The 14,193-nt window shown below is 43.7% G+C and overlaps 1 protein-coding gene across 1 annotated transcript in view; it reads left to right on the plus strand.

Annotated features, from left to right (window-relative positions):
* Nucleotides 1-1,911: 1,911 nt before the first annotated feature.
* Nucleotides 1,912-14,193, plus strand: part of LOC116715492 (protein NLRC3-like) — a gene marked incomplete at its 5' end in the record, with an annotated part of 16,832 nt that continues 4,550 nt past the window's right edge. The window contains one exon of the mRNA XM_032555901.1: nucleotides 1,912-2,613. Within this exon, the coding sequence (XP_032411792.1) occupies nucleotides 1,912-2,613 (702 nt within the window). The remainder of the gene's footprint in view (nucleotides 2,614-14,193) is intronic.

The raw sequence follows: 14,193 nt of genomic DNA on the forward strand, positions 1-14,193 counted from the left end.
TGCAGATTGATGATCAAACATCTTCAGCACATGGATGAATTGAAGGTTTCAATTAATTTCCGTTTTTGGGTTTGCTTTTTCTTATATTGTGCCTCCATATCTGGCTTGTCTTTATTTATTATCGTAGCTGCTTCAGGTTTGCTTTTGTTACATTGTGCAGCCGTGTTTCCTGGCCTATTCGCTCGTCGGTTTACGGGTCAAGAGTGGCGATTTCAGCTCGACCTGACCGAGTCCTGTGAGCGTGAGATGCTGGGTGTCTGGGGTCACTCTGGAGGCTATATGTGCAGCAGCCTCTTGGTCATCCCCAAATACCTTTGCTGGGTTTTGCAGGGTTAACTGGGCCAAATGAAAATCTTGGGCCACAAGATTTTCATTTGTGCTCCTATCATTCTAAAGATATAAAGAAAAATGTTCTCCAGGGGTATTTAAAATATATATATATTAAATATTTTATGTTTTTGTATAGCAAAACTCACACTACTAAGGCATGTAGAGGTTCCATGTGCAACACCTGGGGACTTTTTTCTGCTTGACATCCAAAATGTCTATGCAAACCACATTACTCTTTGCTATTTTAGAGCCTTCTCCCAATAGCATTGCATGTCATGACAGCTCTGGCTACTTAGCATAGCCACTGATGACTGCAGAAAATCTATTGTCAGTACATTGTTTTTCTGCCATTATCACAGCGTTGAGACAATCTCCTGGCTCTGAGGGTTTGTTGAGGGGGCATTTCTGCAGATTGCAATAGCATAGGTTGGAGGAGAAGCCTGAATATATGTATATATATATTTTTGGCACAGATGAGCTGTCTTATATCATACTGTACTGAAACAGTAACAATTTTGGAAAATATGTAAAAATACATTCCTTTTATGAATCTTGCATACTGCAGGTGCAAGTGGACAAACTTACCTTGATGCACTGCTATGAAGTATTGAAAAGAAGTGTTGCTGTTGATCATAACATTGACCTCAAAAGGGCTGAGTACATGCCAAGCACATGCTTGGTTATTTTCTTATTTTTTGTATTTAAAAAGTACAGTTTGTCTAATAGCACCCTCTAGTGATCAGAAGCTAAGATACAGGTCACCAAGATTGTTTTGGGAGGCATTGTAGCAACCTGTTCATTCGAAATAAGACCAAGTTTGAATTGAATTTCTTCCAGGTTAAAATTAAAGTATTCATATTCATAGGTTAGCAACTTACAAAATGATAGCAGTACAAATGACAATTTTTGCTATACAAAAACATAAAATATTTAATATATATATATATATTTTAAATACCCCTGGAGAACATTTTTCTTTATATCTTTAGAATGATAGGAGCACAAATGAAAATCTTTGCTGCACAAACCAGCACAAACGTAGCCGAGTTGATTGACACCAATTTTGTCTGATTTGAAGAAGGTGGGGGTGCCAACTTCACTCAGGTGAGATCATTCAGTGCTTTAAGCACCGCCTCTGGCGGTCATCTGGGATTCATCGAACCGTAGTTACAGTCGTGACTTTCGTTCTTCTTACCATGCAGAGTTTTTATAAAATTTGGGCTTTTTATTTATTGATTTACTTTTTTCTCATCCATTAAAGCTGATGCACAAATTGTCTCTGAGAATATCAAAAAATTATTGTTTTCCTTATGTTCAGCTGAAGTGTCTCCTCTCCTGTCTTTGTCTCTTTATTCAGATTTTGATATTCGGTGTCAGAGTGACCATAAAGCGTCTCTGAAGAAGAAGTTCCAGAGTCTCTCTGAAGGCGTCGCTGAACCTGGAAATCAAACCGTTCTGAACCAGATCTACACAGAGCTCCACATCACAGAGGGGAAAACTAGAGAGGTCAACCAGGAACATGAGGTCAGACACATTGAAACAGCATCCAGGAAACAAGAAACAATCAGAAGAGAAAACATCTTTAAAGTCCCACCTGGAAGAGGTCAACCAATCAGAACAGTGATGACCATGGGAGTGGCTGGCATTGGGAAAACACTGTTAACACAGAAGTTCACTCTGGACTGGGCTGAAGGCAAAACCAACCAGAACATTGATTTCATATTTCCATTCACTTTCAGAGAGCTGAATATGTTGAAAGAAGAAAGGTTCAGCTTATTAGGACTGATTCATAAATTATTTTCTAAAACCAAAGAAATCAGCAGCTTTAAAACGTTCCAGGTTCTGTTCATCTTTGATGGTCTGGATGAAAGTCGATTTACTCTGGATTTCAACAACAATCCGATCCTGACTGATGTTACAGAGTCCAGCTCAGTGGATGTTCTGGTGACAAACCTCATCAGGAGGAAACTGCTTCCCTCTGCTCTCCTCTGGATAACCACACGACCTGCAGCAGCCAATCAGATCCCAGCAACGTTTGTTGACATGGCAACAGAGGTCAGAGGGTTCACTGACCCCCAGAAGGAGGAGTACTTCAGGAAGAGATTCAGAGATGATGAAGAGAAGGCCAGCAGGATCATCTCCCACATCCAGAAATCAAAAAGTCTCCACATCATGTGTCACATCCCAGTTTTCTGCTGGATCACTGCTAAAGTTCTGGAGGATGTGATGAAGACCAGAGAGGGAGAAAAACTGCCAAAGACTCTGACTGAGATGTACATAGCATTCCTGGAGGTTAACTTGGCAATCAAGAAGGAAAAGTATGATGAAGGAAAAAAGACAAGATCTATCTGGAGTCCAGAGAACAAGAAGCTGATTGAGTCTCTAGGAAAACTGGCTTTTGAGCAGCTGCTGGAGGGAAACCTGATCTTCTATGACGAAGAGCTCAAAAAGTGCGGCATCAACATCAAAGATGCTGCGTTGTTCTCAGGAGTGTTCACTGAAATATTTAAAAGAGAGAGAGGGACGTTCGACATCTCCGTCTACTCCTTTGTTCATCTGAGCATCCAGGAGTTTCTGGCTGCAGTCTACATGCTCCACTGTTTCACCAGCAGGAAGTCAGAGGTGATCAAGACGTTCCTGGGAGAAAAATACAGAGAAACATCTCTAGATGAGTTCATGAAGAAAGTCATGGAGAAATCCCTCAGCAGTAAAAATGGCCACCTGGACCTGTTTGTCCGCTTCCTTCATGGTCTCACTGTGGAGTCCAACCAGAGACTCTTAGAAGATCTGCTGGGTCAGACAGAGAACAGTCCAGAAACCATCCAGAGAATCATCACCAACCTGAAGGAGATGAACACTGATGATATCTCTACTGACAGAAACATCAACATCTTCTACTGTCTGGTGGAGATGAACGACGTCTCATTTTATCAGGAGATCCAACGGCTGCTGGATTCAGGGAAGCAGCTCTCAGAGACTGACTGTTCAGCTCTGGCCTTCATGCTGCAGGTGTCAGAGGTTCTGGATGAGTTGGACCTGGAGAAGTACAACACATCACATTATGGACGACAGAGACTGGTTCCAGCTGTGAGGAACTGCAGAAAGGCTCGGTGAGTCCAGATGTTTTCATTGTGTGAATGCTGATTCAGCTCTATTGTCCTCCTGTTTCTTCTTCTTCTTCAAGTTGCTTCTGGATGTTTTTGGTCTTTAACTTCTTCCTTCATCCTCTGGACTATTTCAGCCATTCAACCATCTAAACATTCAGCTCATCCAGGACAGCTGCAGCTTCTGGTTTTAAACATTTTGATCATTTTAAAAATCCATCCATCCATCCATCTTCTTCCGCTTATCTGAGGTCGGGTCGCAGGGGTAGCAGCTTCAGAAGGGAGGCCAAGACTTCCCTCTCCCCGGCCACTTCTTCTAGCTCTTCCGGGGGAATCCCAAGGCGTTCCCAGACCAGCCGAGAGACATAGTCCCTCCAGCGTGTCCTGGGTCTTCCCCGGGGCCTCCTCCCGGTGGGACGTGCCCGGAACACCTCACCAGGGAGGCGTCCAGGAGGCATCCTGACCAGATGCCCGATCCACCTCAACTGGCTCCTCTCGATGTGAAGGAGCAGCGGCTCTACTCTGAGTCCCTCCCGGACGACTGAGCTTCTCACCCTATCTCTGAGAGAGAGCCCAGCCACCCTACGGAGAAAACCCATTTCGGCCGCTTGTATCCGCAATCTCGTTCTTTCGGTCATGACCCAAAGCTCATGACCATAGATGAGGGTGGGAACGTAGATCGACCGGTAAATCGAGAGCTTCGCTTTTTGGCTCAGCTCTCTCTTCACCACGACGGACCGGTACAGCGCCCGCTTGACGGCAGACGCTGCGCCAATCCGCCTGTCGATCTCCCGCTCCCTTCTTCCCCCATTCGTGAACAAGATCCCGAGATACTTGAACTCCTCCACCTGGGGCAGGACACCCCCCTTGACCCGGAGAAGGCACTCTACCCTTTTCCGGCTCAAGACCATGGCCTTGGATTTGGAGGCACTGATCCCCATCCCGGCCGCTTCACACTCGGCTGCGAACCGCTCCAGCGAGAGCTGCAGATCATGACCTGATGAGGCCAGTAGGACCACATCATCTGCAAAAAGCAGAGACGAGATCCTAAGGCCACCAAATCGGATCCCCTCAACACCTTGGCTGAGGGTGTAGAGCTGGTCCAGTGTTCCACGACCAGGACGAAACCCCACTGCTCTTCCTGAATCCGAGGTTCGACTATCCGACGGACCCTCCTCTCCAGGACCCCTGAATAGACCTTGCCAGGGAGGCTTAAGAGTGTGACCCCTCTATATTTGGAGCACACCCTCCGGTCCCCCTTTTTGAACAGGGGGACCACCACCCCCGTCTGCCAATCCAGGGGAACTGCCCCCGATGTCCATGCAATATTGCAGAGTCGTGTCAGCCAACACAACCCTACAACATCCAGAGCCTTAAGGAACTCCGGGCGGATCTCATCCACCCCCAGAGCCTTGCCACCGAGGAGCTTCTCAACCACCTCGGCGACCTCGTCCCCAGAGATTGGAGAGCCCAACCCAGAGTCCCCAGGCTCAGCTTCTTCAATAGAAGGCATGTTGGTGGGATTGAGGAGGTCTTCGAAGTATTCTGCCCACCGGCCCACAACGTCCCGAGTAGAGGTCAGCAGCACATCATCCCCACTATAAACAGTGTTGGTGCCGTACTGCTTCCCCCCCTGAGACGCCGGATGGTGGACCAGAATCACTTCGAAGCCGTACGGAAGTCTTTCTCCATGGCCTCTCCAAACTCCTCCCACGCCCGAGTTTTTGCCTCAGCAACCACCCGAGCCGCATGCCGCTTCGCCTGCCGGTACCCATCAGCTGCTTCCGGAGTCCCACAGGCCAAAAAGGCCCGATAGGACTCCTTCTTCAGCCTGACGGCATCCCTCACCGAAGGTGTCCACCAACGGGTTTGAGGGTTGCCGCCGCGACAGGCACCGACAACCTTGCGGCCACAGCTCCGACCGGCCGCCTCGACAATGGAGGCACGGAACACGGTCCACTCAGACTCCATGTCCCCCACCTCCCCCGGGACGTGTTCGAAGTTTTGCCGGAGATGGGAGTAAAAGCTCCATCTCACAGGGGATTCCGCCAGACGTTCCCAGCAGACCCTCACAAAACGTTTGGGCCTGCCAGGTCTGACCGGCTTCCTCCCCCACCACCGGAGCCAACTCACCACCAGGTAGTGGTCAGTGGCCAGCTCCGCACCTCTCTTCACCCGAGTGTCCAAGACATGCGACCGCAGATCCGATGAAACAATGACAAAGTCGATCATCGAACTGCGGCCTAGGGTGCCTTGGTGCCAAGTGCACATATGAACACCCTTATGCCTGAACATGGTGTTCGATATGGACAATCCATGACGAGCACAGAAGTCCAACAACAGAACACCATTCGAGTTCAGATCGGGGGGGCCGTTCCTCCCAACCACGCCCCTCCAGGTCTCACTGTCATTGCCCACGTGAGCGTTGAAGTCCCCCAGCAGAACAAGGGAGTCCCCAGGAGGAGCACTCTCCAGTACCCCCTCTAAGGACTCCAAAAAGGGTGGGTAATCTGAACTGTCGTTCGGCCCGTAAGCACAAACTACAGTCAGGACCCGTCCCCCCACCCGTAGGCGGAGGGAGGCTACCCTCTCGTTCACCGGGGTAAACCCCAGCGTACAGGCGCCGAGATGGGGAGCAACAAGTATGCCCACTCCTGCCCGACGCCTCTCACCTTGGGCAACTCCAGAGTGGAAGTATGTCCAGCCCCTCTCAAGGAGGGTGGTTCCAGAACCAGAGCCATGCGTCGAGGTGAGACCCACTATTTCTAGCCGGAACCTCTCGACCTCACACACTAGCTCCGGCTCCTTCCCCACCAGAGAGGTGACATTCCACGTCCCAAGAGCCAGCTTCTGCAACCGAGGATCGGACTGCCAGGGTCCCCTCCCTCTGCCGCCACCCATCCCACACTGCACCCGACCCCTTTGGCCCCTCTCACAGGTGGTGGGCCCATGGGAGGGGGGACCCATGCTTCCTCTTCGGGCTGAGCCCGGCCGGGCTCCATGGGTAAAAGCCCTGCCACCAGACGCTCGCCATTGTGCCCCCCCTCCAGGCCTGGCTCCAGAGTGGGGCCCCGGTGACTCGCGTCCGGGCAAGGGAACGCCAAGTCCAATGTTTTTATCCGTCATTGGGGTCTTCGGGCTGCGCTTTGTCTGGTCCCTCACCTAGGACCTGTCTGCCTTGGGTGACCCTACCAGGGGCATGAAGCCCCAGACAACATGGCTCAAACCCCTCCACCACGATAAGGTGGCAGCCCAAGGAGAGGAATTTTAAAAAATATTTATCTTTTTGTCAGTTTTCATGTTTAAATGAATAGAAAACCCTGAACTCTAGAAAAAAATCTATTTTGTCTGAAAGATCCAATCAGCCAGAGAGACTTTTACACTTTAAACTCCTCTTCACTCATTGAGCCGCTACTCCTTTTAGGATCTTTGTCTTTTTTAAATTATAAAATCACTGTTTAGGTTTGATGGACACTTTAAAATAACCCCAATAATTGCTGCTGTTGTCATGGAAACCAGTTAGAAACTTAGTGAACCAACTTTTCCTCCTCCCACTAGTTTCCTCTGAGTTTGTAAATGAGAGCAAAATGTGGTGATTGTTGTCTGGCTCCAGAAAAAGTCCTAGTTTCTGTCAGATCCTCCCAAAGCTCTGAGAACTCTGCTTCCAGAGCTGGAACCATTTTCCTCATCAACTCTTCATCTGCAGCTTTTGTTGAAGCTGTTAGCCATGAAGACCTGGAGAGACATGAGCTTCAACTCTTTAGACATCCCAGCCTCTTCTAGTTACTGGAGAACTTTCACTGCTTCACCATGAAAAATGCTGCTGGACCCAAACGCTCTGTTTTGGTCTTCAGCTCTTTAAGAGTTTAGCAACAATTTCTTCTAACATCCAAACCTTTGTTCCTCTGAGCCACACGGTCTAGTCCAGTGCTTCTGAATTCCAGTCCTCAGGCCCCCCTGCTCTGCATGTTTTAGATGTGCCTGTTAGAATAATTATCTAAGTTCATTTACTTGTGAGTTTATTTGAAAGGTTATGTTTTCATATTATTATTTTGTTTGATGTTTACGTGACTCCTTTTCTTCTGTGAAACACTATTAACCATTTTTAGGATGTTTGTCTGGAGGCTAGAGACTTTGCACATTCCTGTGTTATCAGCTCCATGTGTAACTGATTACTTGTGGTCAGCCACATGCCCTTGTAAGGGCATGTCCACAGAAGGTTCCAGAGCACCCTGTAGAAAAAGGTCATTGGTCAAATTCTTTGTGTGACTATGTGAGAAGGCCCAACCTCCTTCCTTGTATTTTCTAATAAAGCCAAATGCAGAGAAAGATCTGGCAGAGTTGATCCCAGACAGTGTTTTACAGTGATTCGTCGCGTCTGTTTTCAATTCTCCTTTCTGCAGAAAAGACAATTATGCCTCTGGTTTGAATCTTTGCTAGATAGGAATTAAAATAAGCCTATCAGTGCCTCTATTCCAGAACAGCTGATTCAAATGATTGCATGACCATCAAGTGCTGCAGAAACCTGTTGATCACCCATAGATTCAATCCAGGTGTGTAGCAGAAGGGAAACACCTAAAACATGCAGGGCAGAAATTGAGAAACACTGGTCTAGTCCAAGTCCGAGCTGTGAGCAGTTCCTCCTCCTCTCCATCATCTCCAGTAGTTTCCTTCATCAGCTCAGTCAGCCTCTTCATCAGCTGCTTCAGCTCCTTTGAGGCTCTGATGCTGCAGCTCCATCAGATGCTGCAGAGAAAACTGAACTTTCCTTCACAGATGATAGAAGATCTTCAACATCTGACTGCAGCTGAAGGTCTGAGGACATGAAGCCTGGACCAGAACCAGAACCAGAACCTGGACTTTAACCAGGAACTGCACAGATTCTCTGTGGGGTCAAACTCAGTAAATTGAAGATCAGATGTTGATCAGATGATGACATCACTGTTATCATATTTTAGTCTGTTTATGATCCAGATTGATTTCATTAGAACTGAATTTATTTCTTCTCTAATCACAGACTTGGTGGCTGTTCGCTCCGAAAGGCTGAATGTGAAGTTTTGGCCTCGGCTCTGAAGTCCAACCCAGATCTGACTGAACTGGAAATAAATGAGATCAACATAAATAAAAGTGGAGACTCTGATCTGAAGCGTCTGGTTGAGATCCTGGAGAGTTCAGTCAGTAAAGTGAAGAATCTGAGGTTTGTTTTCTTTATTTATACAATAAAATCATTCATTTATACTTTAAACATTAGTTTAATTAATGATTTTATTCTAATATATTTTATTTTAAAACAAGCTGTTTAAATGTCAGAATAAAATCTCTAAAACTTTTTACCTTATATATTATTTTTTTCTTATTTCAGACTTTGAGATTATTGAACTTTGTTTTTCAGTTTTTTACTTTAAAATGTTTTTAACTGATGAACAAAATGAGTAAAATAATTCAAATGATGTAAATTAATGATGGAGATGTTTCAGTTTGGTTTGGTAAAGATTCAGATTGTTTTATTTCTCATTTCTGATTCTCATCTTTACATCCAGAATGAAATGTTGTTCCTCCAGAGTCGAGCCACAAACACTGACAAGTTCAAATCATCATTAATGACCAAATCTAAGAAATGACTGATTGTAGAAAAGCAAATCTAGATGAAATGAATGAAAGTGAGGTTTGCAGCAGCAGCAGGTTCCTCAGCTTTGTCCTGAAGCTGTGGTTCTGTTGGGCCGGGTCAGAGAGGAACCGTCCTCTTCAGTCTGACAGCTGTCAGTCGGTTGGAGCCTCGTCTCTGTGATGATGCTTCATCAGGTCACGTCTCCTTAGGAAATAATGGCCTCCATTGGCTTTCAGCAGCTTTAATAAGAACCCAAGGCCATTAATGAACAAACTGAGTGGTTCTGATCCAGTTACCAAGTCGGGTCTCCAGCTGATGATCAGGAACCAGCAGAAATAGCTCAACTCATCCAGGCTGATAGAAAACTTTGAGTTTCTTTATTGATCAAATGTTCTGGTTCTGCTGGTTTGGACTCTTTAAACCAGTTTGACTGGATCAGATGTTAGAATCAGTTCATCATGTTTCTTTTACATTCAGGGAAATTAATTTTCTACATTTTTCTTATTTATTTGTTCATGTTTCAGTTTTAACCTGCATCCTGTTGGCTTCAGCTCACATCTTTTATTCTTTATTCAGATTGATGGGCTGCAGTTTGTCAGAGACCAGCAGGACTTCTCTGTTCTCAGCTCTGAGGTCCAACCCGACCCATCTGACAGAACTGGACCTGAGCGGAACCAACCTGGAAGATTCTGGAGTGAAGGAGCTCTGTGGTTTTCTACAGACTGAAGGCTGCAGACTGGAGACATTGATGTATGTAATTATATAATTATTGATATTTCTGTGAATAATTATATATAATTGATCATAAATCAAATTAATTTCTTCTGTTCTGGACCAGAACCAGAACCTGGACTTTAACCAGGAACTGCACAGATTCTCTGTGGGGTCAAACTCAGTAAATTGAAGATCAGATGTTGATCAGATGATGACATCACTGTTATCATATTTTAGTCTGTTTATGATCCAGATTGATTTCATTAGAACTGAATTTATTTCTTCTCTAATCACAGACTTGGTGGCTGGTTTTTCCAAAAGGATGAATGTGAAGTTTTGGCCTCGGCTCTGAAGTCCAACCCAGATCTGACTGAACTGGAAATAAATCAGATCGACATAAATGAAGGTGGAGACTCTGATCTGAAGCCTCTGGTTGAGATCCTGGAGAGTTCAGTCAGTAAAGTGAAGATTATGAGGTTTGTTTTCTTTATTTATACAATAAAATCATTCATTTATACTTTAAACATTAGTTTAATTAATGCTTTTATTCTAATATATTTTATTTTAAAACAACCTGTATAAATGTCAGAATAAAATCTCTAAAACTTTTTACCTTATATATTATTTTTTTTCTTATTTCAGACTTTGAGATTATTGAACTTTGTTTTTCAGTTTTTTACTTTAAAATGTTTTTTACTGATGAACAAAATGAGTAAAATAATTCAAATGATGTAAATTAATGATGGAGATGTTTCAGTTTGGTTTGGTAAAGATTCAGATTGTTTTATTTCTCATTTCTGATTCTCATCTTTACATCCAGAATGAAATGTTGTTCCTCCAGAGTCGAGCCACAAACACTGACAAGTTCAAATCATCATTAATGACCAAATCTAAGAAATGACTGATTGTAGAAAAGCAAATCTAGATGAAATGAATGAAAGTGAGGTTTGCAGCAGCAGCAGGTTCCTCAGCTTTGTCCTGAAGCTGTGGTTCTGTTGGGCCGGGTCAGAGAGGAACCGTCCTCTTCAGTCTGACAGCTGTCAGTCGGTTGGAGCCTCGTCTCTGTGATGATGCTTCATCAGGTCACGTCTCCTTAGGAAATAATGGCCTCCATTGGCTTTCAGCAGCTTTAATAAGAACCCAAGGCCATTAATGAACAAACTGAGTGGTTCTGATCCAGTTACCAAGTCGGGTCTCCAGCTGATGATCAGGAACCAGCAGAAATAGCTCAACTCATCCAGGCTGATAGAAAACTTTGAGTTTCTTTATTGATCAAATGTTCTGGTTCTGCTGGTTTGGACTCTTTAAACCAGTTTGACTGGATCAGATGTTAGAATCAGTTCATCATGTTTCTTTTACATTCAGGGAAATTAATTTTCTACATTTTTATTATTTATTTGTTCATATTTCAGTTTTAACCTGCATCCTGTTGGCTTCAGCTCACATCTTTTATTCTTTATTCAGATTGAAGGACTGCAGTTTGTCAAAGACCAGCTGTGATTATTTGGCCTCAACTCTGAAGTCCAACCCGACCCGTCTGACAAAACTGGACCTGAGAGGAAACAACCTGAAGGATTCAGATGTTCAGCAGCTGAAGAATCTTGTAAAGACTTTAAAGTAAGTAAATGTTTGTAGTGAGTCCAGCTCCTGTCAGCATATTGAACTAAACCCAGTTAGCATCAAAGCAAAGATCCAGTGTTCCCAGTAAAGCTGCAGCTTCTCAGTGGGAGGAGAATGGTTCAGGCTTCCTGATTGGACACAGAGACAGCAATCAGCCAATCAGAGGAGCAGCAGCTTGCTGTGTTCCTGTGTTTGTGTTGGTGTGAAGATGAGTGTTGTTGCTGTGTCCATGTCTCCAGGAAGTCCAGCTGGACTCCAGCGTCCAGCCGTCCAACATGTCTAGAGACAGTGGTCCTCATCCATCAAACTGTGGCAGCAGCAGATCTGATCTCAGATCTGTTTGTTCTCTCAGTTCAACAGGAAACAACTGATCAGGTTCATCTTGGTCACAGCTCTGAGATCAGTCTGACTGCAGCCTGGAAACCATCTAGTGGATGTGCTGCGTCACTGACTGCTGCTGGAGAGAGGCTGGAAACACTCACTGATCTGCTCTCTCCTTCCTTCTTCTCTCTGCAGGTTCTGGCCTCTGTGAAGTAGAGAATGGTCTCAGTGTCCTGCTGATCCTCAGAGGTTGAAGCTGCAGCAGTTTGAGTCTAAAAAGACTCTGACTGGATCATGATGATGACCTCTGACCTCCAAGGTTTTCCTCCTGTTTATTTTCTCATGTCTGTCATTTAGTGTCTGATATTGTTTGTCTCTTTGGATCAATAAAGATCCAATTCAAACTGGGCTCCATTTAGAGGCTTCATGGAGTTTTGATCTGAACTGGATTCAACTGGAAAGTTGATCTTTTTTCTCTCTGATTCATTTTCATCCTGGAACCAGAAATGGTCTGAGAATGGAAACATGGGAATCATTTTCAGTTCAGCTTTGAAGCCATGAAAGACACTTCAAACCTCTTTTCTCTGCTGCTTCTTCCTTCTGCTGACATGAAAATGTTCCTCAAAGCTCCACAGATAAAAAGATGCTTTACTGGAAACTGCAGAGAAACTTCAGCTTCCATCACAGAAACCAGTTTAACCAGTTTAGAACTGGATGTCCTACAGAAACTCTGATCTTAGAGCAGTTTTCAGGAACATGTGGAACCTGGAAAAAAAAAGATTTTATATATTTTATGTTCATTGTAAAAACTAAATCTTGAAGTTTTACGTCATCATTGATTCTCAGCTTTAATTTCTCTGTTTGTTTTGGTTTTTACTTTTTTAACTCCATATTTCATGTTTTGAGTTTTCTAGAGAACTTCAGGCTCTTTACTGTGATTTTACTGATTTATTCAAACCTCAGAGAATCACTGGGATAATGTGCTGATTGGTTCATGTTTGATTTTCATAATTCTTCTAATGCAATGTGGGTTGCTGGATGTTTAACGACCAAATAAAGTTTTTAAAAAATCTTTGTGTATTTTTTATGCAGCTGACTGTGTACACATATAATAACTAAACCTTCATTTTAATCCTCCGTGCCATTTTTACTGTATTATAAGTTTTCACATTTAGTTTCACAGCTTAAATTAGTAAAAGCAGAAACATCTCAAGTTGATTTCAGCTTTAAGCTACTAATTTAGCCAGCAGTTTATTTTTGCAGTATTCAGACTGAAGATGTTTTTTTAATAAAACAGATGAGAATCAATCTTTTCAATCAAAACTCGATTAATTAAATCAGCTATTGAATTAGAATAATAACTTGTATAAAACTGCCATTTCTGTCTGGTTAATGGTGCAGCAGATCCTGCAGGGGGCGCTCTGGGGCCTCAGTGTTCAGGTCGGTTACAGTCTCATCTCCCAGACTCCTGAATCTTCTGGTTCCTTCCTGAAATGATTTCCTGCAATAAAATGTTGGTTGGAAATGAGCAGAAAACTGAGAAAAACCTGAAAAAGTTCAAATCTGACCTAAAGTTTTACAGCTCAACTCATACAAAGGAAAACATGAAAATAAAGGTGTTTGTTGTCACCTGGAAGGAGGCGGAGCCTCAGCTGGGTCAGGGGGCGGAGCCTCAGGTGTGTCAGCTCTAGTCAGGTTTGGATCAGAACCGGTTCAGACTCCATGCAGCAGCAGAGCAGAGTCTGTATATTTTTGTTATTTAATAAATTATCTTAAGAAAACGAAATTGATAGAAAGGATATAAGGTTTCTTTATTTTTCTTTTTTGGGGGTTTGGGGGAAAATATATGTAGCATCCCGATCCACACTCCATTCCAGTTCATGGCGGTAATGCACATCAATAAGTTGCTTGCCAACCGCCAAAAAAGAAGAAGAAGAAGAGCAGCGTCTGGATCAGGTGAGTGTTCACTTCTTGTTTTGCTGATGTTTTATTTACAATGTTTCAATGTGAAATTAATCCACAGCATAAACAACTAAGCAGGTGTAAGTGAACCAGGGTGTGATATTATTTAAAACAATGTGGTTGCAAGGAAGTAAATTTGGTAAGACTTTATTTGAAGGGTTGCACGTAAAAAGGACATAGGATTCTTTATAAATGTTGTCATGAAATGTCATTTTGTAAATAATGACACTTTTTTATACAGGGTTTACACTTTTAATTGACTTTTTATGTAATGTTTTAGTGTAAGTTTGCATAAAAATCTCATTATTTACCAAAAAATTGACAAAGTTTACACTTTTACTGTGTGGATTATTGAACAAAACTATCAAGCTGCCCTTAGATCAAATATAACTCGGATTAAATTAATGAATGAAATATAAAATCAGTATTCCTGGATGTAGAAAATGTTTCTGTAAGGATGCTGTTGTGACCTCACACCACTAGGGGCGCTAGCGGCCGCGCTGTTTCTCTTCTCTCCTTGAATGGGCTCTTTGC

Source organism: Xiphophorus hellerii, chromosome 24, assembly GCF_003331165.1.
Source record: "Xiphophorus hellerii strain 12219 chromosome 24, Xiphophorus_hellerii-4.1, whole genome shotgun sequence".
NCBI lineage: Eukaryota > Metazoa > Chordata > Actinopteri > Cyprinodontiformes > Poeciliidae > Xiphophorus > Xiphophorus hellerii.